This window comes from Alternaria rosae, assembly GCF_020736505.1.
Source record: "Alternaria rosae strain MPI-PUGE-AT-0040 chromosome Unknown BKA58scaffold_1, whole genome shotgun sequence".
Lineage (NCBI taxonomy): Eukaryota > Fungi > Ascomycota > Dothideomycetes > Pleosporales > Pleosporaceae > Alternaria > Alternaria rosae.
In genome coordinates, this window is record NW_025763570.1 from 5,031,246 (window position 1) to 5,057,016 (window position 25,771).

The 25,771-nt window shown below is 53.7% G+C and overlaps 9 protein-coding genes across 9 annotated transcripts; 5 read left to right on the forward strand and 4 right to left on the reverse strand.

Annotated features, from left to right (window-relative positions):
* Nucleotides 1-112: 112 nt before the first annotated feature.
* Nucleotides 113-1,647, reverse strand: BKA58DRAFT_374707 (cyanate hydratase). The gene is made up of 3 exons (XM_046169357.1): nt 1,110-1,647; nt 626-1,062; nt 113-578 (listed from the first exon to the last, which is right to left on the reverse strand). The coding sequence occupies exons 1-3, from the start codon at nt 1,254-1,256 to the stop codon at nt 557-559; spliced, it is 606 nt and encodes a 201-aa protein (XP_046032101.1). The 5' UTR covers nt 1,257-1,647; the 3' UTR covers nt 113-556.
* Nucleotides 1,648-1,975: 328 nt separating this feature from the next.
* On the forward strand, nt 1,976-5,575 carry BKA58DRAFT_32675 (uncharacterized protein). Its single transcript, XM_046168078.1, has 5 exons — nt 1,976-2,473; nt 2,527-3,281; nt 3,371-3,867; nt 3,916-4,177; nt 4,232-5,575. Exons 1-5 carry the CDS (start codon nt 2,241-2,243, stop codon nt 5,431-5,433), a joined length of 2,949 nt encoding a protein of 982 aa, XP_046032102.1. The 5' UTR covers nt 1,976-2,240; the 3' UTR covers nt 5,434-5,575.
* BKA58DRAFT_448009 (uncharacterized protein) lies at nt 5,576-6,370 on the reverse strand (the record flags this gene model as incomplete). The annotated part of the gene is made up of 3 exons (XM_046174256.1): nt 5,576-5,996; nt 6,070-6,245; nt 6,302-6,370. 3 exons carry the CDS (start codon nt 6,368-6,370, stop codon nt 5,717-5,719), a joined length of 525 nt encoding a protein of 174 aa, XP_046032103.1. The 3' UTR covers nt 5,576-5,716.
* Nucleotides 6,371-6,906: 536 nt separating this feature from the next.
* BKA58DRAFT_417027 (uncharacterized protein) lies at nt 6,907-7,944 on the forward strand. Its single transcript, XM_046172620.1, has 2 exons — nt 6,907-7,432; nt 7,500-7,944. Exons 1-2 carry the CDS (start codon nt 7,026-7,028, stop codon nt 7,687-7,689), a joined length of 597 nt encoding a protein of 198 aa, XP_046032104.1. The 5' UTR covers nt 6,907-7,025; the 3' UTR covers nt 7,690-7,944.
* A 460-nt stretch (nt 7,945-8,404) lies between these two features.
* On the reverse strand, nt 8,405-10,063 carry BKA58DRAFT_303756 (putative HC-toxin efflux carrier; the record flags this gene model as incomplete). The annotated part of the gene is made up of 1 exon (XM_046166988.1): nt 8,405-10,063. One exon carries the CDS (start codon nt 10,061-10,063, stop codon nt 8,405-8,407), a length of 1,659 nt encoding a protein of 552 aa, XP_046032105.1.
* A 455-nt stretch (nt 10,064-10,518) lies between these two features.
* Nucleotides 10,519-11,928, forward strand: BKA58DRAFT_408211 (S-adenosyl-L-methionine-dependent methyltransferase; the record flags this gene model as incomplete). Its single annotated transcript, XM_046172073.1, has 3 exons — nt 10,519-11,048; nt 11,108-11,289; nt 11,345-11,928. The coding sequence occupies 3 exons, from the start codon at nt 10,519-10,521 to the stop codon at nt 11,926-11,928; spliced, it is 1,296 nt and encodes a 431-aa protein (XP_046032106.1).
* A 445-nt stretch (nt 11,929-12,373) lies between these two features.
* On the forward strand, nt 12,374-14,996 carry BKA58DRAFT_32704 (uncharacterized protein). The gene is made up of 5 exons (XM_046168097.1): nt 12,374-12,501; nt 12,617-12,946; nt 13,164-13,306; nt 13,441-13,911; nt 13,985-14,996. The coding sequence occupies exons 1-5, from the start codon at nt 12,436-12,438 to the stop codon at nt 14,985-14,987; spliced, it is 2,013 nt and encodes a 670-aa protein (XP_046032107.1). The 5' UTR covers nt 12,374-12,435; the 3' UTR covers nt 14,988-14,996.
* A 17-nt stretch (nt 14,997-15,013) lies between these two features.
* On the reverse strand, nt 15,014-17,021 carry BKA58DRAFT_426492 (cytochrome p450 monooxygenase; the record flags this gene model as incomplete). The annotated part of the gene is made up of 2 exons (XM_046172961.1): nt 15,014-15,929; nt 15,993-17,021. The coding sequence occupies 2 exons, from the start codon at nt 17,019-17,021 to the stop codon at nt 15,222-15,224; spliced, it is 1,737 nt and encodes a 578-aa protein (XP_046032108.1). The 3' UTR covers nt 15,014-15,221.
* A 770-nt stretch (nt 17,022-17,791) lies between these two features.
* On the forward strand, nt 17,792-25,723 carry BKA58DRAFT_352726 (uncharacterized protein; the record flags this gene model as incomplete). Its single annotated transcript, XM_046168581.1, has 2 exons — nt 17,792-17,837; nt 17,891-25,723. 2 exons carry the CDS (start codon nt 17,792-17,794, stop codon nt 25,684-25,686), a joined length of 7,842 nt encoding a protein of 2,613 aa, XP_046032109.1. The 3' UTR covers nt 25,687-25,723.
* Nucleotides 25,724-25,771: the final 48 nt, after the last annotated feature.

Consider the following 25,771-nt stretch of genomic DNA (forward strand, 5'->3'; position numbering starts at 1 on the left):
TCTTGGCTACGCTTGTGTGATGGGCAGCCCTGGAGTGTGCAGTGGCACGGACAAAGGTGACGTGTTTGCGCAGCCGTCAATGCTTCTCTTGCTCTGAAGACGAGCAGAGAATTGAGTTTTGACTAAGCCTTTTCTCAAGAGTGAGAGACCTTTGCTTTGGTTGACCGTGTACTAAAGAAAGAGCTTGGTCTTGGCCGAGCGAATGCAGAAAAGATGGTGGTCTTGGAAGGAAGGAATCTTATAGCTTGGGGTGTATATGTAGCGAGGAGAAAGCTAGCGGTGTGATCATGAGCCAGGCAGAAATGACAGGTGAGGGAGATTCTGGGCAAGAGCGGTGCGTTTGCATTCTCACCTAGGAAGCTGCACCGTGGACCAACAACAAACCTACCCCGAACCAAGAGCATGGCTCCATTGCAAGGATCGCAGTATTACAAGAATGAGACAATAGTCGAACAGAACAAGACGCAATCGTTACGAGAATGGACACAAAGAATCACAATTACAAGAGGTATTATATTTGGCATGGGTCACATCTTTGATTCCCCTTACAATGCCACTAGAATCGCGAGTATGGCAGCCTACATCTTGGTTAGTGACGGTCGCGACGACGCCAGATATGACATACCATTTGCCTCTCAAGGTAATCTTTGCCCACTCGCCCTTCTCATCCGTCTCCTTCTCTACCTTGGTGCTGAACGAGATAGCGCTCATGATGCCATCACCGAACTTCTCATGCATAACCGCCTTGTACGCCTGTCCGTAGTTCTGTACAATCTCGTATAGGCGGTAGATGGTAGGGTCCTTTGGCGGCATGTCGAGCGTACTGCCTCGGTTGGGGAAGCCTCCGAGCTGCGATTCGAGCAGCCCAGCGTCGATTTCTAGGATTTCGGATAGCTTCTTGATGTCCTCAGCGGAAGCCATGGCTTGTCCGTAGAAGAGAGCGGCGATTGCAACTTCATCGCGCCCGACGTGCTTTGCAATGGCTTCGAAAGATAGGTTCTTCTTCTTCTTTGCTTCGAAAAGGGTTGGAGAGGAGGGGGGCAGCCGAGGAATGAGCTCCTCCTATGCGAACTTTAGTATGTTCCACCATGTTTTCGATTTCTCCTTACGTTCAAAGTAGCAATTGGGTGTTGCGCCATGGTGATAGGCGTTGAGTGGAAGCAACGGGCAGCTGCGATAGGGACAGCAGGTCGTACAGATCCAAATGTGCGAGAAGCCAACCTGGCAGAAACCGCAAGACGAGATGAGAAAGCCATTGTGGAAGATATAGCAAATTGAGGAGACGGTTATGTCAACGATGTTGTGTAACGACGTGGGGAGATAAGGTGAGGAGCTCTCCAGCTACCGAACCGCTCAAGCAGCCGATGATACAAGGGTACGTCATCCATGTGCGTTCCCGCATCTCGATGCGGCCCACAAATTGTGTGGACTCTCGAGCGGGCGCTTTGTACAGTATAGGAAGCTCCTACTACAGCCTTCTTCGCAATGCGATATGGTGGTCGGACTGTCGCGCCCACGTTGCGCAGTGTCGCGAAGCTGTCAAAAGAGGGGGAAGCTCCGTAGTGGTGGGGGTACTATGAGGGGTTACATGCTGGATCCTAGCGCCTGTACGCGCCTGGCCAACAGCGACGGAAATCAGGGTGCGCGCACTTCATTGGTGTCTGTTTCACATGTTCAGCTCGCACGCTCGGGCTTCCCAGCATTGGTTATGCGTGGTCCGTCGCGCTGAGATGATGACGCGGGGTCAATTTGGCCTCGAGCTCCAACTCTGAAGCTCTATCAACACTCCGTCAACTCTACACCTTCGTGCTGAGTGGCAAACAACCGACAGCCTCAGTCCGGCACAATGTCTCGCCGAGACGACGATCTGGCATATGGCGACTATCATGGGCAGGAGGGCGAAGAGGGAGATCGCGGCCTTATAGGTGACATGGGTCGGCGTTTTGGCTTTGGCAGAAAAGAGGTCAGTACATTCCTTTGAAACGCCATGCGGTCATTGTATGCTCCATGTGTATCGCCCTGTTGAGAAAGTGGAATTGCCCCACTACCCACAGTCATAGCGTTGGGCTGCCTCGTCATTCACTGTCCTCGCGTATCTTGCGTTCCTATTCTACACCGCCTAGCTTGCTGCAGGGACAGGACGCGTATCTCGAAGCTTAAGTTGGATCTACGAATTCCTAACAGTAGCACCACAGAACAACCAACCCACATCTTCATCTTCAAACCAGGGCAGCGGCGGTATGTCGTTCTTCAAGAAGATCCACGACCCTCTCCACGGCTTCGTTTCCGATCTCAAGGATGCCATATCCGGTGATGATAACGCGCAAAAGCCCCCGCCGGGTACATACCAACAGCAGAGTCAGCAGGGTGGACAGCTACAACCCGGGCAAGAGTACCACGAACAACACCGCTTCTTGAGCTTCGCGCCTGAACGACATGGCAACGAGACCAAGTGGTATGTTGACGGATGCAGGTAGGTTTTGGATTTCCACGTGCTATACACGGATTGCCAATTGACATGTATAGCTACATGTATGCCGTCTCCATAGCTTTGGAGCGGGCTAGAGAGTCGATCTGGATTCTCGACTGGTGGCTCTCTCCCGAGCTGTATCTTCGCCGCCCGCCCGCCAAGAACCAACAGTACCGGGTCGACCGACTGCTACATGCGGCAGCAGAACGAGGCGTCAAGGTCAACATCATCGTATACAAGGAGGTTACGCAAGCTCTGACCCGTAAGTTTTTGAATCCAACATTACCAGACTACCTTCATTCTCTTTTACCGAGTTCGACGGATAGGTTCACCAAAGGCCTCACGCGGGTCGGCCTAGATGTTATATTCAAAAGTCTTGAAGAGTGGGAAAAGACAGATCCGCTGATTGCCCCACCTATTACAGTCTCCTCCGCTCATACCAAACACCATCTGGAAGATCTCCACCCCAATATTGGTGTCTTCCGTCACCCCGACCATTTACCAGATGCGGCGGTACTACAGTCTTCCTTCTTCGCATCGATGAAGAACATGTCCTTCACCCCAGCAAAGCTCGCCCAGCTTCCCGGAGACGGCCTAAAGGCGATCTATGGTGCTCACGAGGGTACTGTCATGTACTGGGCTCATCACGAGAAGCTTTGCCTGATTGACGGCCACATCGCATTCATGGGAGGATTGGATCTTTGCTACGGTCGTTGGGACACTAACCAGCACGCAATTGCTGACGCACATCCCGGAAACATCGACCGAATAGTGTTTCCAGGTCAGGACTTCAACAACGCCCGTATGCTGGGTAAGTCATTAACGTGTTTGTGGCGTGTTTGTCAATAGGCAGGCGCGCTTTTACTGGACGAGGCGAGGTCATTTGCTGACAACGAATAGACTTCCAAGACGTAACCCACTGGGAGAACAACAAACTTGACAGGACCCAAAGCTCTCGCATGGGATGGTCTGATGTAGCGCTGTGTCTCTCCGGTCCAGTAGTACAGGATCTTCGTACTCACTTTGCCCAACGCTGGAACTTCATCTACGACGAGAAGTATTCTCACAAATCTTCCCGATACACCAGGTTACCGGACACCGGTAGCGGGGCCCAAGAGGCACCTTCGATGCAACAGCGAGGATTCGAAGGCGAAGAAGAGGGAGAACGCGGATTTGGTCGCGAAGAGGAGGGCGAGCGAGGACTGTTCGGACATGGCGCTGGTGGGCATCTTCGCCAAAAGATGCAGAGTAAATTCGAGCAGTACGGCGGCCAAGAGCATGGATCGCAATACGGTCAGCAACAGTCGCACGCGGAACACAGCTCCCAGAGGGGTGGCGTGGATTGCCAGATTGCCCGCAGCTCTGCCAAATGGAGCCACAACCTGGTCACTACTGAGGTCAGTGATACGTCGGACCGAGAAGAATTCGACTAACGATCTTACTAGCACTCCATCCAAAACGCTTACTGTGAGATTATCAAAAACAGCAAGCACTTCATCTACATCGAGAACCAGTTCTTCATTACCGCCACCGGCGATCAACAGAAGCCGATCAAGAACAAGATCGGCGCGGCCATGGTTGAGCGCATCGTTCGTGCTGCACGAAATGGCGAGAAGTACAAGATGATCGTAATGATTCCTGCTGTGCCTGCATTTGCTGGAGACTTGAAGCTCGACGAGGCGCTGGGAACTCGAGCCATCATGGAGTGTAAGTCGGACTCGTCTCTTCCGTATGTGCTATGCTGACGACAACATCACACAGTCCAGTACGACTCCATCAACCGTGGTGGTCACTCCATCTATGAGGAGATTGCTAGAGCTGGATTCAACCCGATGGATTACATCCGATTCTACAACCTTCGCAGTTACGATCGCATCAACTCCAGCTCGGTCATGAAGGAGGCCGAGCAACGTAGCGGCGTCTCTTACAACCAGGCCCAAGAAGGTTACGATGCAGCACACGACAATGCACGTGGCTACGAAGCCTATCGCCCACCGCCCACCCAGGAGTACGGAGTGTATGAGATGGATGGCTCCGGCCGTCCTCCTTCTGGTCACCAGCAGTACGATGCTGGCCCACAGAGTCAGGGCAGGCCCGGTGATTACGACCGTTACCAACAGGAGGCTGTCAAGATCGGTGGCCGACAAGGCCTTGGCGACGGGCGTTGGGACACTGTCAGCGAGTGCTACATGCTTGGCGGAGAGGATATCCGCCGTGTACCTTGGGAGGGCTCTGCTGAAGACGAAATGGACGCTTTCGTGTCTGAGGAGCTATACATCCACAGCAAGCTTCTCATAGCTGACGACCAGATTGTCATCTGCGGTTCTGCCAACCTCAACGACCGCTCCCAGCTCGGCGACCACGACTCCGAGATCGCAATCATCATCCAAGACCCCAAAACCGTCGATTCATACATGGACGGTCGAACCTACCGCGCATCCGAATTCGCAGCCAGTCTCCGCAGAGAGCTCTTCAGGAAGCACCTCGGTCTACTCAAGCCCCAAGACATGGAACGCCCAGACGCCAACTACCAGCCCATCGGCGTCCCCAACCAGTACGACTGGGGCTCCCCAGAAGACCTCCAAGTCGCCGATCCTCTCTCCGACGACTTCCAGGCCCTCTGGAACTGGCGCGCCCACACCAACACCCAAGCCTTCGGCAAAATCTTCCACCCCGTCCCCAGCGACGAAGTCAAGAATTGGAAGCAGTACGACGAGTACTACTCTCGCTTTTTCGGCCAGGACCAAAAGGCCAAGGAGAACAAGAAGCCGAGCTTGTACAAGTGGGGTCATGTCGTTGCGGAGAACTTTGCTCAAGGCGAGCAGGGTGTGAGGGAGGTTAAGGAGGTGTTGAGTACGATCAAGGGAAATCTGGTGGAGATGCCGTTGCTTTTCTTGAAGGAAGAGGATATTGCGCAGGAGGGTATGGGTTTGAATGCGCTTACTGAGGAGCTTTACACTTAGGTTTGTGGAGAGTAACGGTCTACCTGGGTATGATTTCATGATCAAGTAGGATGAGAATGACATCTTTGTATAGACTGCGCTGGGCATTGGATGGAAAAGGCTGAGTAGGCGAGCATGGTATTCAAGAAATGTGTTTTCATTGTGCGTTATCTGACATGATCATGATAAGGTATCTAGCTAGCTGCGGATCTTCGTCATCACTTTCCTGCTTGAGCGGGATCAGTTGCACGAGTAGGGCTTCAGCGACTGACATCATGGATCGAAACGAGGTTTACGTAGGTACTCAATTGGCACACTCTCCATTCGGAGAAGGAATGGATGGACAACCACCTTGTGGCAGGCATTCCCCCGGGGTTGAGCGGACAGGGACGCATCGTAAACAGTTGTACTCAAAATAGTCAGGGGTCTCGTTGCAGATAGCCCCCTCTACACAACCTGGTCCGCTCACGATTAACGTCTTAGGCACCTTTAGGTTCTCGGATGTTCTGGCATTCGACGTGCGTGCGACGACGCCGGCTAGAACAGCCCAAAGCTGAGTAGCGGACGTCACTGCACGGCCATCACTGAATATGACGTCAGTGCCTAGCCAGTTCACCAGACAGACACATAGAAGGTCATGTTACTTATATGCCTGACATGTCAGTGCAGGTTTTGTCGTATCTCTTGGTGTACTCGGCGATCTGACGCTCGTTGAGTTGGGCGTAGTCAATGACAGTGTCACGGGCAGCGTTGAAACTAAGCAGCACTCCGTCATCTGCAAGCCAAGTTATGCCGTCACCAGGCTCGAGGCTTCTCATAGCTTCAGCGAGCGACTAGATATGCACCGTTAGTACTCGGTCGCATGGGTAGAGCTTGTTGTGGTACGTACGGACTCATCTGGGGTGGCTGCTGCCAGCAGAAAGGTCGCACTAGTGGATAGGAGGGAGGAGAGCTTCATATCGAATGTAGGAGCGCGATTATCAGATATGGTAAAGTGTAATCTGATAGAATAGAGTGTGCGTGTGAGATAGTCGAAATGTTGTGGCGAGGTCAATGCTTTATGGAGTGCCTTTCCATAGAAGATCGCATGCGAAATCCCATATAGGACATGACTATCACTGCATCTCGCAGGGCTCTCGCTCACACGGTGTGCTACATATTGCGATCAGCAATCTACTCTACCGCTTCCCTGGCTACGTTTTGCCACAAAACAACGTCTGCCGAAAACAGGGCCTGATTTGAGGCTGCCTAAACAGAGGGAAGAAATAAGCATGATGATTGGCCGTTCACCCTGACACCATGTCTCTTCCTCCAGCACTAGCAGCTCTTCCATAGGAGAGCACCGTAACACGACGTTGTATATTCCTGCACAGCGACTGTGCCGTACCGTTGCAACGCTACGTCATGTAGGAGCCGGCTAGGCAGCACCACAGGCGCCGCTTATAAGCAGGATGATGTTCTACTGCTAGATTTTACCCGCCTCACCCATCCATCGTCAACAAAACTCTACTGTGAGTTACCCAAGTTCTCCGTTTTCCCCGAGCCTGGGATTGACATGCGTCTGGAGAAGTGATAGGCGCACAAATTCTTCCAGCGCTGAGAACGAAACAACTATGTCCTTACCAACAGCGTCGCCGCCGTCACCTCAAGCGAAACCACCTCAGGGCGAAGACAGAAGCCAAGATCAGCTCGAGTCAAAGGATTCGCCTCAAGTTGAAGGCTCCAATAGTGAGATAACCCAACCTGCGCAACCTCAGACTGGAAGAGAGCAATTTAATGCCATGATGAGGTCAATGAAAAGCCATCCAGATGGACACTGCATCGGTTCGATTGGTACCGATGGGGTCTACAGAGAGATCCATTATCTCCCTGGTCCGCCCGACCAGATAAGCGACTACGAGATATACGACGCGAAACCCATGTCGCCGGAGATGATCAAAGCCTGGCTTGACACACGGCCTTGGAAACAGGAGACGGAAGACAAGTACCGAGACGCTGATGGTAGAACAGTTCCACAGGAGTGAGTGCATGCTCAATACGTATGTTGGGTTTGTGAATATGCGCTGACATGATGCGATGGCTTTTAGGCAGTGGTGGAACCCGCCGCCTGGTATGCTTTTCCCCATGCGATCGAAGAACGAGCGCGATGAGGAGATGAGGGTGTACCGCGAGGAGAGGAAGGCAAAAGAAGAGAAGATTGCAAGGGGAGAGATTGAAGCGGAGGTGCCTGTGGCATGTAATAGTATCAAGAGTGACTATGATTTAAGTCCTCGCTAGGGTTCGCCGAAGGCGACGAGCAGGGCGTAAGAGCTACTACGCATTGGTCGGTTGGGAGTGAGATTTTGAAAATACTCGGTCTCATGCCCATAGTAGTGTTGGGGATGGGTTTGGGGTTGTCGTTGCTGCTTCCAAGTTCATTAGTATTGGCAACCTTGGAGATCTAGGCCTTCGGTATGGACGGCTCCTCCACGGATGGGTACCAAGCCTCCGTTCAACTGCATGAATGAAGATGTGTCGTTTGCTGTAGACTATACCTAGCGCGTGTAGAAGTGGGTGAGTGTAACAGCCCGCGTAGATAGGAGGGAGCTATCGCCCAATTAGGTCAATGGCTTGGCACGGCGTGTGCCGAGGTGGTGATGTCATTTCAGGCGCTTCTTTTCTCCTACAAGGAAAACCAACATATCACCAACTCCACTTGCTTTGCTGATAGTCGGTATTGCGATACCGAGTGTCAGTGACCGGGGAAGATTGAATCTAGGTATTCATTATGTGTCGCTCACGAAGGTGCCTGACTGTATATCGGAGAAGTTATTAACTAATCTACTCAGGTAATTGTACATTTTAACCGGTGCGAGGAATGCTCGCATCACTGATCTCGTAGTATTTGCGCATTTTCCTTTGCCTCTCATCGACAGAGACTAGGTGTAAACTTCCATCAATGCCAACTGACAGGAGAGAAGCAGGACATAAACCATAGGTGACCCTAGCCAGCTTAGGAAGCAGTGCTATCAGCGTTCTTCTGGAAGAGTCGCTTGCGAGGCATGAAGATGCTCAGGACAAGGACAAGAGCGCCACCGGCAATGGTAAGGCTGTAAGTCTTGCTAATGGCACTGACGATGGCTGCAAGAACGCGGGTCTTCAACTCTGGGGATAGGCTTTGTACGATATCCGACCGAGCACCGAGGATAGCGGCCTGGATATCGGCTGAAGAGACATCAGTCAGAATGCCCTCGATCTTGTTCTGGCTTTGGTTGAGAAGGATAGCGTTGGCGATGGCCAGAGCAAGGGTGATGCCCACAGACTGAGCCAGCGTGATGAAGCTGATGGCCGGTGCAATGTTTTCCAGCTCGACGACTGCCTGGGCAACTGAAAATGGCGCCTGAAGAAACATGCCGACTCCCACACCCATTAGAATCGTGAAACCGTATACGCGAGCCGTGGCAGTGTCCAGATCGATTGTATACATGAGAGCAGAGCCGATTACCACTAGAGCGCCGCCACCGAGAAACCATGGCATAACATATCCTAACTTGGACATCAAGCCACCGTTGATGAAGACGGTAACGACCATGACGACGATGTAAGGGAGCAACCGCACCCCGGCATCGAGAGGACCGTCGCCCTGGGTAAACTGGAAAAAGATTGGGACCATGTAGATCGGGACGAAAGAGCACGCTCCACCGGCAGCGGTGATACTGAAGAGAATGAGCACCATCCGTGATCGGAAGAACTGCACAGGGATAATGCGACGGACTTCCGTTGTGAGTATGTTCCAATACTGTTGTATGCCCAAGATGATGAACAGAACGCCAGATACGACGAACAGTGCGACGATGCGGCCTGAGTCCCACGGATACGAAATACCACCCATATTGATAGCAACGATGAAAGTCGTCAGTGCGCCGGCCTGTAGTATGATACCAGGATAATCCATGTCGGTAATTCGCCTGTGGAACGAGACACCGGGCCGAGGATCCCTGCTGGGTATGAGAAATAGGTAGACTGGAGCGCACGCTGCACCGATGAGTAGGTTGATGTAAAACGCCCACCGCCATCCCACGGCAGACTCGCTGAAAGCACCTCCGATGACGGGGCCCAGGACGATACCGAGACCCCAGGTAAAGCCGGTGCCAGAAACGTAGACCGGACGTTCAGACATGGTGGTAGTGCCCGCAATGAGCGTCATGCAGCCGACGTACAGACCAGATCCTCCCAAGCCCGTAATGGCACGGCCGAGAATCATCACGTTCATCGACGGCGCAGCGCCGCAAATGGCGGAGCCGATCTCGAAGATTGCCACATGGAATATGTACAGCCACTTGGCATCGAATTGGCCGTAGATTCGTCCCCAGAAAAGAGTGGTCGCTGTAGCGCAAAGCAGGAAGCCAACACTCAGCCACGAAAGCTGCTGAATGCCGCCGAATTCTTCCACAATGACAGACTGGAGGTCCGCGACTACCGTAGCGTCAAGTGCGTAGAGAAAGGTGGAGAACAGGATAGACACCATGGTCAGGTACCATTTCCAGCCAGAAATGTCACGCGGAGGCTTCTCCGGTTCCGCTGCATTGCTGAGAGTGCCAAGCGGAGGCTCCGCTGGCTTCTCGTCGTTGATTGAACGCGCGACTGGTGTCGAAGAGGTGTTGGAATCCATGGGAAAGAGATAGGAACGGAAATGCAGGTGGAGTGTGATTTTACCGATCGGAGTGCTGTAACCACATGTTTTTGCAGAAGTTTTGTCCCCCAAATACAGCAAGCAGCTTCGGGGTTGGTAATGCGCAACGTGAGAAGGTGCCAAGGACCGTAAAATGTCGGCCGAAAACGTCGATCATGTAGGTAAGCAGTGGGATTACCAACGCACCCTTTCACTCCCACGACTCCCACCCGAAAACCAGCAACGATCGGCTGACTGGCCCGAACAAGCGACAAACATTCTACGCCCGACGTCTGACGATGGATCAGGCCCGACATCTTACGGCAGCTGCACAACTTCAAGCAAGAGAATGATGACCGAAATGATGACTGGCGACTTGTATAATTCGAGAATGTATTCTCAAAGCATAGGAGAAAGTTGTTCATTCCGATCAGTACGACACGCGCAGCACCATCATGTCAACGCAAACAAACGGCGCTGGCGTTAAATCCGCTCCTAACACCGAGCCGGTCGACTTGCTCGCCCTCGCTCAGAGAGTTACTCAGCATACGCAGGCAATCAAGGACTATTTGGTAGCAAACAAATATGCTTCGCCTACGTTTGCATCAGACTGCATCGACCGCCCAGAAACGATTGAGTACGCTGAGCTTCATGGTAACTTGAAGCGCTCCCTGGAAGACCTCCAATATCTTGTCGAGGGCCCCAAACGTCACTTCCGCACACTTTGCTGCCAGGGCTATGAGCTCGCAGCCATACAAGTGGCTCTCGACTTTAACTTCTTCAGCATCGTTCCCGCGCACGGCAACATCTTGCTGGAAGACTTGGCGAAATACGCAGGTGTTGACCTGGACAGGACCAGCCGCATCGTCCGCCTCCTGATCACCGAGTCCATTTTTCGGGAACCCACCCATGGCTATGTCGCCCACAGCCCTAGCTCATATTTTCTACACCATGACGAAGAGATTCGCTCTACGGTGCACTATACGTATGTCGTAGATCGCAGCTATGGTATATTTGTCCGCACACTGACCATCTTGGATACAGTGTTGATGAAATGCTCAAGGCCGCATCGTCCACAGCTGATAACGTGAAAGCATCCCCACTTGAGTACAACAGTGCACTCACTCCGTTTACCACTCGACACGGCCTCCCAATCTTCGAGTTCTACGAGAAAGATACCCAACGTTCTATCCGCTTTGCTAAAGCCATGGCTGGATGGGCTAAGCGTAGGTCACCCTTGCTCTGAACCAACCTCCGAGCCTGACGCTGATGTGCCTACAGTGAACTTGAACATCAACGTCCTCAAGGAGGCATTTCCCTGGGGGAATCTCAAGGGCACCGTGGTGGACGTGGGTGGTGGCAGCGGTAAAGTCTCCATCACCCTGGCTGAACAGTTTCCAGCTCTCAATTTCGTGGTACAGGACTCCGCCGACATGCATCTAGCGGGCCAGTCTTTGCTCACTGATGACACCAAAAAGCGGGTTTCCTTCATGCAGCACAGCTTCTTTGAGCCGCAACCAGTGGGAAACGCAGCTGCCTACATCCTGCGGGCGTGTGCGCTGAACTGGTGCGACCAAGACGTTGTCACCATGCTGCGCTCTCTAGTTCCTGGACTCGAATGCTCCGAGCCCAACACACCACTGCTCATCAATGACCTGATTCTCCCGGCCCAGAGTTCGGTCACACGCGACTTTGAGCGTGGCCTGCGTCAGATCGACCTCATCATGTTGGTGAGCTTTGGTGGCAAAGTGCGTACTCGGGACGAGTTTGAGGCTTTGTTGAAACAAGCGGACGATAGATACGAGGTTCGCAGCTTCCGTCCAGAAGGTCTGATGGGGCTGCTTGAGGTGTACTTGCAACGCTAAGTAATGCAGTTGCAGGGTTGGGGATATAGTGTATATCAGCGCTTCGTGGTTCTTTGAAAGCGAAACTTCCGCCACTGGGATGGCTTGCTCATCCGTGAATCATGTACTGAGGTCCCAATTGGATATAGTGTGTCACGTTTGACGAAGTCGATTTATACCATCATACCACTGCTGACGACGCGAGTACGCAACCATCAGTATGTAGTCAGCCCTACTGCCCACTGATGCATTGGATATTGGATTTGAGTGACTCAATGCCCTTTTAGACTGCCGCCGTAGTGCACCTTATCTCTAGCCATTCACCATATTGGGCCTGATGGGTACCCTCTGTCAGCGCCAGTACTGCCGCTGCATAGCGTGCCGTTCCCTTACCGTTCCCTTGCTTGGCGGGTGCAAGGGTACCTGCCGCGCCGCGGCCCTGTAGTGACCACAACAAATACCACCCCCACACTCGATTTCGATTCTGCGCGCTTGCTTTTCGTTCCACACTTTTGTTTTGTCCCCACGATGCAGAGCACCGGCAAGAAACGCATTGTGTCGTCGTGCATTCCGTGCTACACCAGGAAACAAAAGGTGCGGCCGTCTTTTGTTGTTCCCTCACGGCTTGGGCCATAGCCTTGAGCGGATGAATGGACATACCAATACGCAGAAGGACAATTCAGGCTAACTCAGTATCGCTAATATGTAGTGCAACCGTCGCTACCCCTGCGATCACTGTTCACGTCGTCGACGCCCGGAGGAGTGCGCATACTACCCTTCGCAGGCATTGCAGGCTGAGCACACGTCGCTACGAACCCAGAGGATAGAGGATCGTGACAACGAACATGATCAACTCACCGCGAATCACGATTTCCAGCCGCAAGACAGCGAAGCTATTGAGACTGCCACTAACGCCCTGACGAATTGGAATAACGCAAGACCCCGAAGTTTCACATCCGGCTCAAGCAGCAACTCCATTGCGGAATCATTTGGATACTTCGAGTACAGCGAATGCAATACCATCGCCTTGGTTCGCAAGGTAAGTCGACCGTATCTCCAGTTGCACGTCAACCTAAGAAAAAGCCGAACAGGTCTGCAGCCTACATCAACATGGAAACATGCAAAGTAGGTGACCTAGCGACGATTTAGGCTCTAGACCAGTTCAGATTTTTCCTTGCGTGAGGTGGTTGCGGTATTTGAACAAATGGAGCGACCGATCGATTCATCATTTATCTAACCAGCACTGGTATGAACAGCTAGGACTGAATAGCGGCGAACACCACGGCAATCAGGACGTTACTCGAGAGGCGTCCCTGGAGGTCGAACAAGAAATGAACAGGATGCCTGATCGTCAAATCTGCGACTTCCTGGTCCAGTATTATATCGACGATATTCACTGGTGAGTATCCGCTCGTACCTTCTTCGTCAACCGTACGGGAATCATGACGATGAGTCGCAAGTAGGAGTACTTCATCGCCCTATCTTTGTCACCAAATGAGGGAAGGTTTTGCTAACGCTGATGTATAAACATAGGAAGGAGCAGCTTGTGCACCCACCATGGTTCTTAGCACAGTATCAACAACTGTGGAGCTTGGGAACTGTATCATCCGTCTTCTATGTAGAGTTCGTGGTACTACTCATGCGAATGTGTTCGTACGCATCCCAGTTCCTTCCTTCACCGTCACATCCTATCGACCGCATTCGCAGAATGTCTTTGTCTGAGATCCGTACGTTGTGCGATGACATCGCGGAGAAGCTAGCTAGTTTATGTGCGCGACTTGATGCCAGAGGCTCTTTACTACGCGTGCAGCATCTGGCGCTCTTGGGATTGCGACTTCAGTGTGAAGGGCAAAACATGGCCTTCTGGGAAACGCTCAACAAAGCTGCTCTGGTAGCTCAGAGGGCCGGCCTCCATCGAAACCACACAGTCCACATGCCAGAGATGCATGGACTGGAACAGGAGATGCGACGGAGAGTGTTTTGTAACCTCTACGTTTGGGACAGGTACGAGATCTTACCGTCATTAGTGGAAGTGGTCGCACGTCCGTTTTGTTATTCTGACAGAGTCAAACCGTAGTATGCTCTCACGGCAACTCGATCGTATCCCGTTTCTTCCCGCCTCCCTAGACACGGACAACCTTCCGCGAATGCATCTTGCGCCCATTCTGGACGACGACAGTGCCCCAGAAGCATTCTCAGAACGGATGTTGCAGGCTCGCTTGGCCACTTTCTGGCGGAGATTCCCCTCGACATCGTATACAGAGTATGACGCGACTGCGACCGAGGAAAAGTATGAGCAGTTCTGCTCTGAGTTTCTCGCTAATATGCCTGCCGCGTTCGCTCTTCAGCCAAGCGAGCAGTGGGACGAACAATCACGACGCCTACCTATGCAGCGGCAGATTCTGCATATCGCCATATACGAGAGTCTATGCCAAAACTATCGTGACTTATTGCTCTGTACAGCTGCTCAAGTTCAAAGACTTCCTGCGTACAAACAAGTCCTGCTAGCCTCGCAGAAGAAGGCACTCGCGGTGGCAGCACTCAAGGTGCTGGACGAAGTCTCAGAGCTGCACGCGAAGTTGGGAGGGTCTCATACCAGATTTCCGGGCATTATATTACCGACATTCGAAGCTGCAGTGATTCTGATCGGCGTATGTAAGGACGCCGAGTTCCCGGCTGGTAGGGTGATTGGCACGGGCCATACATCCAAGATTGATCCTCTCGGCTCAGGCGCACCACATCTCAGTCGCCAAGGGTGCTTTCAAGCCACGAGAGATGCACTCGATCGCCTAAGAACCCTGGCTGAAGTCAGCGTCATGGCTGAAGAAGGTGCGAACGCGTTGTCCTGCCTTCTGAACGAGAGAAACGCGTCCGATTCCACAAGCATGGGGCCACATGTCTCTAGCCTCAGCGCAGAAAGCGCGTCATCACCACTGAACATCGCAAATCTGGTTCAGGCCCATCAGCCGGCGAGCGACACCTCTTCGTGGCCGACGTCTGCTTCATCTCCATCAATGCTCGACACGGGCCTGCTTAACGATTTTCTGTACAGTCCTCTTTCGGACATCTCGCGAAGGTAGATATGCTGCTTATTGGGATAAATATACTTTAATTACTCTAACAGAGAAATGAATGTGTTTATCAAGGATACGCGATGAGGCGCACCAAGGTCCGATCCTCTAGCGCAACCGTGCGAGGTGGCGTCCCGAGGTCTGCTCGGTCGCGTCATCGGGCTGGCACAGCGCGCAGAGACAAAGACACCTAAACCATCACCTCCTCATCAACCATGACGTACCCTCACAATGACCAAACGTCTAGACATCTCGCAGAGTCCTTCTGCTCCTCAATCGCAAATGACACTGATCCGCCCGATGAACGATACCGTAGCTAGCCTTCGGGTCAGCCAACTCAGGAGACACATCCAACAAGTCGAAGTTCCAGACCACCAGGCAGACGACTAAACGCAGCTCCAAGTACGCCATCCTCCGTCCCCAGCAGCTACGAGGGCCCATGCCAAAAGCAATCTGCGGTAGCGCGTTTGCGTCGAATTCAACCCCAGCAGCAGTATCGCCCTCTTTGCGAACAAGCCAGCGCTCTGGATCGAAAACCCGCATGTCGCTCGTCTCTCGCCATCCTTTCGACTTGGCGGCCGTTGCACTACGACGCGCACTCTCCACATCGAAAGCTGGCGCGTGAAAGCCTGGCCCATTGGCAATCATCACGATGTTCGTCCCTTTGGGGATGCGGTGGCCAAGGACCTCCGTGTCGCGCTTGGCCTGCCGAGCGACACTCGTCGCGTGTAGTCTCAGAGTCTCCTCCAGCACGGCTTCGAGATAGGGAACGCGGGATCCCGTCAGTTCTGCGAGCGTCGGGGCGCGCTTCTCCGCATATGCATCACTGTATGCCTGATGCAGTGCATCTCGCAGCTTGTTCTGTACGTACTGGAAACGCGTGAGGTAGATGAATGTCCAGGCAAGTGTCGTACTGGTTGTATGCAGACCGGCTATGAATTGCCCTGCGATCTGAAGCACGATGCTTTAGCTAAGGTCCAAGTCCGAAAGAGGTTTAGGCTATCCATGACTTACCTCATCCATCATAATAGGATTCCCAAAATCGGCCTTCCGGTTCTGCTTCTCAGAAGCCTTCTTTTCACGCACCAACATGTGCTCGATTGCGGTTCTCGGGTCGTTCGTAGCTTCGAGGCGTTGCAGAGCTCCCTGGATTTGTTCCCTCACAACTCGTCTCTTCACGGCCGTCACTCTTTTGTAGCTGGGTGTCTGACGAATTAACCACATGGCATACCTCGGCGACATAGCTTTGGTTACAACATCGATCTTATCGACCGTCTCATACAGCGCTGAGATGAACTCGTGGACTGGAGCCTTTGGAAACCGCACTTCCCCTTTGGGCCCTGCAGCCAAGCTGGTCGGGGTCGTCCGTGAAAGTGCCTCGATTTGTGGGCCAAGCGCGGTTTGCTTGAAATGGCGATCGAAGACGAATGACAACATCCCATCCAGCGCACTATGATCCAAGTCATCGTTGACGTCGAATGCAGAACCGTTGGCGAGCCTCGCCTTAGTCTCCCAGAACCTGATGAGATTCATCGAGTTGTCAAACATGACGGGCCCAACCACATTATTGAGGAAAGTCGGGCTCATTAGATCCTGCAGCCACGCTCGCGTCGTTCTCCATTGGGCGCCTGTCTTCATTCGCGCATGGAAGTCGTCCATGGGACTCAGCCCGTCCGTGATGAAATTCGATCTGTCAAACTCTGGTCGCCGGGTCATGATATCGTACGCTTCGATGGGGTCAGCGAGCAGGACCCAAGGCTTTGAGAACGGCTCTACGAAGACCTGACACAGCGGCGCCTGGAGCTTGTTGACCTGCTTGACCAGCCACACATTCAGCTCCCGAGTGACGCTGACTTCACGTAGCATGTCTGGTGCATCGCCCAGCAGTTTACGTGCTGAGGTCTGGCTGTAGGGGATTCCTGGAAGCGGTCGAGGGAGGAGGCTGCGGTAGAGGGCGTACAAAGCTCCAAGGCAAGCGACGACCCCGAACGAGGTCGACAACAGCCCATGTCCAGAGACGTCAATTGATGGAAGGAATATCATGACTCCAAGAAACGGCCGAAGCTTGAATAGACTGAAGGATAGGTAGTATTCGGATTCGTGTTCAGAGTCTGCAAAGAGTTCAAGTGTTCAAACCAGACGTCTATCAAATACCGGACACTACTCTAACACAGCGGCTGCCATAGGCAAACGCCACCTCGGCACAACTATCGAAGATAGCCGATTTGGCACACAACCAGCTCTGCTCAACCGATGTTCTCCCCAAGAATCTATACTCTTTCGCCCGATAAACTTCGGTTCAAGCGACCTGGCTTATCTTTCCTCCGGACATGTCGGCGGCTGATCGCTGACCGCAATACGTACCCCACCCGCATCGGTCTATGATGTTGGCAATACTCACCTTTCGAGCTCATACGCAAGGGATAACCTTTCTTTCCTGTTTATTCCCACATCTGTGCAAACATGCTGATAGTCTGCATAGCGGGTTTCGGCCGAGTTTTGACGGCTAGTAAGCTGACAGGATTCAGCAGCGAACACTGTCTTGGCATGGGCTTATCTCGTTCTTTGGTAATGAGGCCTATCGGTGCAACATCAGCGGATTACAGATGATCTTCTGCCCGTTCATGTAGCTGATCGATTGTAGAGACCGGAGTGTGGGTTCCACAAGAGGTAACCTTGGAATGGACAGGACCGTTCAACACATATATTCTCTCAAATTGACGTGCATTGGCCTGTTGGAACAATTGCAATAGTTCAGTATTGTTTTGCTATTTGTAGCTTCGCACTTTCCAACGACTATTAGACGATTGAAGATGGCTAAATCCGAAGAGCCTGAGCCTATGGCGATAGTCGGCATGGGTATGTGATCGAGCAATACCTATATATCATGAGCTTGTGCTGACGCAGTTCAGGTTGCCGCTGGGCTGGAGGCGTCCGTAATCCTACGGATCTGTGGGAACTTTTGCTAAACAAGCGCTCCGGCTATCAGGATTGGGCGGCGCCACGCTTCTCGGCAGAGGGCTTCTACCATCCCAACCCAGAGAGACCAGGCACTACGGCAGCAAAGGGAGGCTACGTGGTAACTGAAGATCCACGACTATTCGATCCATCTTTCTTCGGCATCTCAGGTCTCGAAGCAGAGACCATTGACCCTTCCCAACGTAAGCTACTGGAAGTCGTGTACGAGGTACTGGAGAGCGCAGGCGAGACGTGGGAAAGTGTTGACGGGACGCGCACTGGTGTCTATGTCGCCGATATATCCTATGACAACTCGTACGCGCAGACACGTGACTGGGAGTATGCACGTCCACACGCTACCACCGGGGTCTGTCACAACATCCTCAGCAACCGCATCAACTACGTGTTCAACTTGCGCGGGCCCAGCGTTACGCTGGATAGTGCCTGCACGTCTGCCATGTACGGACTTCATATGGCGATCCAGGCGATCCGGGATGGAGACTGCGATTCGGCGATTGTAGCGACGGCGAATTATATCATGGATCCCAGCATGCAAATTGCCATGGACAAGCTGGGGGCTTTGTCTGGTACATCCATGAGCCATGCGTTCGATGCCTCCGCCGATGGCTACGCTCGTGGCGAGGGCTTTGCAGCTATCTACGTGAAGAAGCCGCAGCAGGCCATGCAGGACGGAAATCCGATTCGTGCACTCGTTCGCGGCAGCGCTATTGGCGCCAACGGTCGCTCCAGCGGGATAACGCACCCTAGCGGCACTGCTCAGGAAGACATCATCCGGAAGGCGTACCAGAACGCCGGCAACTTGTCTCCTTCCGAAACGCCATTTCTCGAGTGCCACGGGACGGGCACAAGGGTCGGCGATCCACTCGAGGTAGAGGCCGCTGGCAAGGTGTTCGGACCGGGACGATCCAGCTCAGAGGAAGACCGTCTCTTGATCGGATCCGTCAAGACCAATCTCGGACATACTGAAGGTGCTGCAGCTCTTGCGGGTATCTTCAAAGTCGTGCTCGCCCTTGAAGCAGGAGTGATTCCGCCTAGCATCGGCGTGACGACGTTGAACCCCAGGATCGACTTTGACAAGGCCAAGGCCAGGGTCGTCACCGAAGTCATGCCATGGCCAGAAGACAAACTGCGACGTGCCAGTGTTACATCTGCTGGATTCGGTGGTTCCATCGGGCACTGCATTCTCGACCACGTGCAAGTCGTGTATCCGGACTATGTCAAGCCGGGTATCGTGGACAGGACCAGCACAGTCAATGGACACACAAATGGTCATACGAACGGTCATACCAATGGCCATGCAAATGGTCATGCAAGCGGCCCGACTCACAGCCATGGGAACGGCTTGGCGGTAATTCAACCCTCTACGCCTCAACCTCATACAAAGACAAGAAAGGCAGATATCGGCACACGTGAACTGGTGCTGCTACCTTTCGCTGCTCACAGCGACACATCCCTCAAGGCCAACATAGACGCGCTCGCTCATGTCATCGAGAAACATTCACTGGCAGACGTGGCGTACACACTCGCGGCGCGACGTTCCAAACTTGCACAGCGGACTTTCCGCATAGTCAGCAAACACGATGTCGCGCAGGGACTGATGGAGAATGTGGAAAAGACCTTCTCAAGTCTGCCCGGTGAGTCGCGTCTGGCTTTCGTCTTCACCGGGCAGGGCGCGCAGTGGCATGCCATGGGCGCCCAACTCTTCGACTACAATGTCTTCCGCACGTCAATCGACTACCTGGACCGTGTACTCAAATCTCTACCCGGGGCGCCGTCATGGAACATTACAGAGATACTCTCTGGAAACTGCGAACCGGACCGCGTGCAGATGCCGGATGTCTCGCAGACAGTCTGCACAGCGATACAGATCGGTCTCGTTGACCTCCTTGCCTCATGGTCTGTTCGCCCTGCAGGTGTCGTGGGACACTCCTCTGGCGAGATGGCAGCTACTTACGCGGCCGGTCGCATCACTGCCGCCGAAGCGATTGCCGCGAGTTTCTTCCGCGGGCAAGCTGTGGCGCAGAACAAGAAGAAGGGCGCCATGCTGGCTGTTGGTCTCGATTGTGAGCAGGCCGGTGAGTACCTTGAGGGGCTCGAGCAGTACATCAAGATTGCAGCTGTCAACTCGCCCAGCAGCCTGACGCTCTCTGGAGACGAAGAGGCTGTGAAGCGGCTCGCTACAACCCTCACGCACGACGGCGTATTCAACCGACTGCTGAAGACGGGTGGAAATGCATATCACTCACATCACATGATTGCGCTTGGCCATGCGTATGAGACACTGCTCACCGATGGCATGGCGTACCTTGAGAAGTCCGGGCTGAAAGGCCAACGCCCAAAGTACCCTCATATCCCTTGGTCTTCGTCAGTCACTCCTTGGAAGAGTCATGCAGGAGCGAGTGTTCCGATTTCATACTGGAGAGCTAATCTTGAGTCACCTGTCCAATTCTCAGACGCAGTGGCCAACTTGGTCAGGCAGGAAGAACTCGAGATTATGGCGTTCGTGGAAATTGGACCGCACCCGGCGCTGAAAGGTCCGCTTGACCAGATCCTCAAGAGCATTGGCAAGCCACTTCCATATACGTACGCGTTGAAGCGAGGTGAGCACAATGCAAGATCTGTACTACTGCTCGCGGGGTCACTATTTGGTCTCAACGCTGAGATCGACTTGACTGCCGTGAACGCAGTAGATGCAGGTGCTGGGGCGCTGGAACACGGTGTTACGTCTGTTAATCTTCCGCCATATCAATTCAAGTATGGACCGGTTGCATACTACGAGACCCGGGCTAGCAAGGAATATCGTCTTCGTACCATCCCCAGGCATGACCTTATCGGATCAAGAGTAGCTGGCAACGCGAAGCTTCGACCGCAATACCGTAACGTGCTACGTTTGAAAGACCTTCCCTGGTTGAGTGATCATCGTCTACTTCCCAATGTTGTATTCCCGGCTGCTGGATATATGTGTATGGCAATGGTGGCGGCAACGCAGCTCTATCAGGCAACCGAGGACGCACAGCCAATTCTAGGGCACTCGCTTCGCAACGTTAATATTAAGTCAGCGCTGAACATCCCTGAGGATCAATATGGCATCGAAATCATGCTCAGTCTGGAGCTCGACGACAAAGCTACTACACAAGAGCCGGCCTGGGTCAGTTTCTCAGTCAGCTCCGTCACACGTGACACGGAGCAATGGACGGAACACTGCACCGGAATGGTCAAGGTGGACGTCTTTGAGCACTCGCAAGTTGAAAAGATGAACATAGCTTCCGAATCTCGGGCGGTGAATGCGCGCAGCTGGTACAAGAAGTTCGCTGCGATGGGTCTTGGCTACGGCCCTGCGTTCCAAGCCTTGTCTAAGATTCGAGCCGACCCGACCAAGAATCATGCTACCGCAAGACTCAACCTACAAACTACGACAGGCATGATTAGAGGTGGTGAATCAGAATATGCGATCCATCCCACCTCTTTGGACGCCATGATCCAACTTGGCCTCCTCGCATCCCATGGAGGCCAAACAGACAGAACGACGACAGCATTCGTTCCCATTCACTTGTCTGAGCTGCGTATCAAGAACAACATTGCCCAAGCATCGGGTACAGCGGTCGCATACGGCGAGTTCAAGGGCCTCCGATCAGCGTACCTTCAGCTCCAGCTCCAGAATGAGGCAGGTGACGTCCTTTTGGACATTGAGAACCTCCGGTGCGTTAGCTATAGTCTGGAGGCAACGTCTTCAGACAAGAGTGGAGCCAAGAGATTTTCAAGCCCGTTCACGCGCATGGTGTACAAACCAGACTTCCGAAGTCTCAGTAAAGAGCAGGCTCGTCTGCTTTTCTCTCCACCGTCGGAGAATGTCGCTCAAGAACCAGTGCTTGCTCAGCTCGATAGTATAGCGTCGTGGATTGCTGTCGACGTATCTGAGACTTTGTTGAACGACACTGACTCGATGGAAATCGATGAGTCGGGAACAACAGATCGCTACATTGTGTCGCTTCGACAATTGGCTAAGAAAGCTCAAGCTGAGCAGTCGAAAGAAATGTCAGCTGGGGAACGCAAGCAGCGTCTACAAGAGGCATACGAACAGCACGGCCATCTCGTCGAAGTCAAGTGTATGCAGCGGCTTCACGAACATATGGCGGATATCGTGGACAGGCGCACAAGTGGCGAAGCGGTCCTGGCTGAAGGAGGACTGTTAGCTGACTTCTTCGAGAACAGCTTGTTCATAGCGGGGGCTCACGCTCAGCTGTCTACGATTTTCGATTCGATGGCCCATGCCAACCCGAGCCTTCGGATACTGGAGCTCAAGGGCGGGAAGGGCCAGACGGCGCGCTTGGTGCTCGAGACGCTGAACAGCGGGAACAGCATCAAGCGATACCGCGACTACGCAGTAACGGACACGACTGAAGGCTCGCTGCAGGCGGCGCGGTCGCAACTCGACGATTACAGTGATGTGCACTTCTCGGTGCTGGACATGGAACATGACACACTGCCCGCGGGCTTCGAGGCGGCGTACGATGTGGTGTTTGCGTCGCAGGCCATGCACACGGCTACATCAGTTGCAAAGGCACTGCAGACGGCGCGCAAACTACTGAAGACTGGCGGAAAATTGGTGTTGGCCGAAGTGATGGGCAGCAGTGCATGGGTTGACCTGGTGGGTGGTGCACAAGAGGGCTATTGGCACGGTGTGAATGACGGACGGGTGCAGCGGCCATTTCTCGATATGGCCGGCTGGGACGCGGCGTTGCGCTCGGCTGGGTTTACAGGAGCTGATATTGTGCTGGACGACTATCCCGCGCCATGGACCCAGTCGATTGTTATTGTGGCCGGCGCGGTCGATATGACTGAAAAGGCTGCGGATGTGGCGCGTGTGGCTGTTCAGCCTGTGCATCTTCTCCATAGCACAGTACAGCCACCGCCTTTGCTCGCCCGACTTACCCACGCTTTGCAATGCCGCGGAGAACCTACGAACACAGCAACACTCGACAGCTCGGTCCGTGAACTGCCTGCCGACGCTCGTGTAGTGGCTTTCCTGGATGATGACTATTTGTTGCTCGCTGCCGATGAGCGCCAGCTAGAGCTCTTCCAGTACCTTGCTCATCACACCAGCAGCATGCTATGGCTCACCTCGACAGGCATGGCAGTTGGCCGTAGTCCTAACGGCGCTGTCGCTGGTGGTCTACTACGCACCATCTCAACTGAGGCACCTACAGGCCGCTTCTGCTCAGTCGATATAGACGCCGACCACTTTGTCCTGGACGATTTGCAGCAGAGTGACGAACTCATCCGCGTCCTGGTCGACTGCGAGCTGGCCTTGCAGCGACCTCTTGACAGCGAGACGAGCGAGGACCGCGAACTTGCCTGGCATAGCGGCTGCTTGTGGGTGAGTCGTCTGCTGCCCGAGCCTGCGTTGTCTACTTATGCGGAGCCCCTTACTACACCGGCTACCCATGGCGCCGAGCTTCTGCCACTTGGTATTCAAGGCCCTGTTCGCGCCGCCTTTGAATCACCGGGCATCCTCAGCTCCCTCTACTTCCGCCCCTACACAGAGCTACGCCAACAGCCCCTGCAACGTGACTTCGTCGAGGTAAAGGTCACTGCTGTGGGTCTCAACTGGAAGGACCTGGTCCTGGCTACTGGCCGCTTCGACGGCAACAACCTATCATCTGAGTACGCCGGTATCGTCACTCAGGTCGGTGCTGATGTTGCGAGTGCTTTTGCTGTGGGAGATTCCGTCTACGGCTTAGGAAAAGGCCACTTCGGCAACTATGCACGCGTACCTTCAGCTTTCGCTTGCAAAGCAAGACCTACTGATGATCTTGTTCACATGGCCACCATGCCTGTCGTCTACATGACGGCAGTCTATGCATTCGAACATCTTACCCGTCTGCGTCAGGGCCAGAGTGTCTTGATCCAGTCAGCCTCTGGCGGCGTTGGTCTGGCTGCTATCCAGTTCGCTCGGGCCAAAGGCGCCCACGTCTTTGCTATGGCTGGCTCGCAACAAAAGCTGCAGTTCCTCGTAGACGCAGTGGGACTGCCGCCATCAAATGTGTTTTCGGCACGAAAAAAGGCCGACTTCAATCGCGCTGCTGCTGCGACACGTAACGGGGGGTTCGATGTCATTCTCAGCACTGCCCAGGGTGAGATGCTCCACGAAACAGCGAAAGCACTCGCCCCACTCGGCCATCTAATTGACATTGGCCGCGCCGATGTCGAGGATGCCCGTGCAATCGGCCTTGAGCTGTTTCAGAAGAGCGCCAGCTTCTCCTCCTTTGATCTTGCCCGTGTCGTAGATCGTGACCCTCAACTAGGTGCCGAACTTATGACCGCGGTGGACGTGCACTACCGTGCTGGCCGCATAAGCCCTATCCAACCTCTAACTATCTCGGACGTCTCTCAACTCCATCAGACATTGCTGGCTTTTTCCAAGGGCAAACATGTTGGCAAACTAGTTGTGACATTCGCATCGAACTCACTGGTACGCATGGTGCGGGCACCGCCAGCCGTCACCTTCGACCCAGCGGCCTGCTACATCATCACTGGTGGACTGAGCGGTCTGGGACGGTCTATCATCCAGTGGATGGGCGATCGCGGTGCACGAGAACTCGTTGTCTTGTCCCGCCGTGGTGGCAGCGCGCCCGAAGCGCAGACACTAGTGGACAGGCTCGCTGAATTTGGAATCCGTGTACATCCCGTTGCTTGCGATCTCGGCATTCAAGAGAGTGTCGCAAAAGCCGTTGTGTACGCGTCCACCATTGGTAAACTCAAGGGCATCGTCCACTGCGCCGTGTCCTACCAGGATATCTCTTTCGACAAGGTAACAGGCCCTGGCTGGCAGGATGGCCTCGCCGCGAAGGTACTCGGCACACAGAACCTACACGAAATTACCAAACACTTGCCGTTGGACTTCTTTGTCATGACCACTTCCATCCTCTCGGTACTGAGCTTCGCGACTCAGGCTGCGTACACGGCCGCCAACAACTTCCAGGACCAGTTCGCACGCTACCGCCGCCGTCTGGGTCTGCCTGCTACGGCTGCTCAGTTTGGCCTTGTCAACGACGTTGGCCATCTCAGCACCGACAACACCACACTGGATTTGATGGCACGCAACAAAGTCCTGACTGAATCTGAAAGCTACTTCCTCCGCCTTCTCGAGCCAGCCTTCCTTCCGCCTTCCAAAGCGACCCTCGCCGATCCCCTCGCCGCCGCTACCTATGTGACCTACATGGACCCGGCACACATGCTCGTAAAAGAGCGCGACGACGCTGAGATGGGTGTCCGAAGCGTCGCAAGACCTCGCTGGCACGGCGATGCTCGCGTCTCCCATGTAATCCGTGCATTCGAAGATGCTTTGCATCAGGACGAGAGCGGTGCCAACACTCTACAAAAGGACACTGCCCGCTCATCCACGGCGCAGGTCCGCGACGCATTCGCTGCTGCTGTGCAAAAGGCTCGAAACACGGCCCCCGGCTCAGATCAGCTCGCATGCCACGCGGAAGCCCTCACACTCGTCACATCAGCCATATCCAACGCGGTTGCAACCATGCTCTTGCTTGATCCAGCGACTGTCAATTGTGCGCGTGCCGTTTCTGACCATGGCGTCGATAGTTTGATCGCCGCAGAGTTGCGGAATTGGTTCCATGTTGCGCTGGGGTACAAAGTTAGTATGGTGGATCTTTTGGATTCGCGTATGAGTATTGCGGCGCTGGCAGAGCGGATAGTATGCAGTGCATGATCCATAATCCTGATACAATCAGAACAGTGTAAACAAGTTGTAGTAGAGAAATACGATCGTCTCTTTGTATTTTTAGCATTTTCTA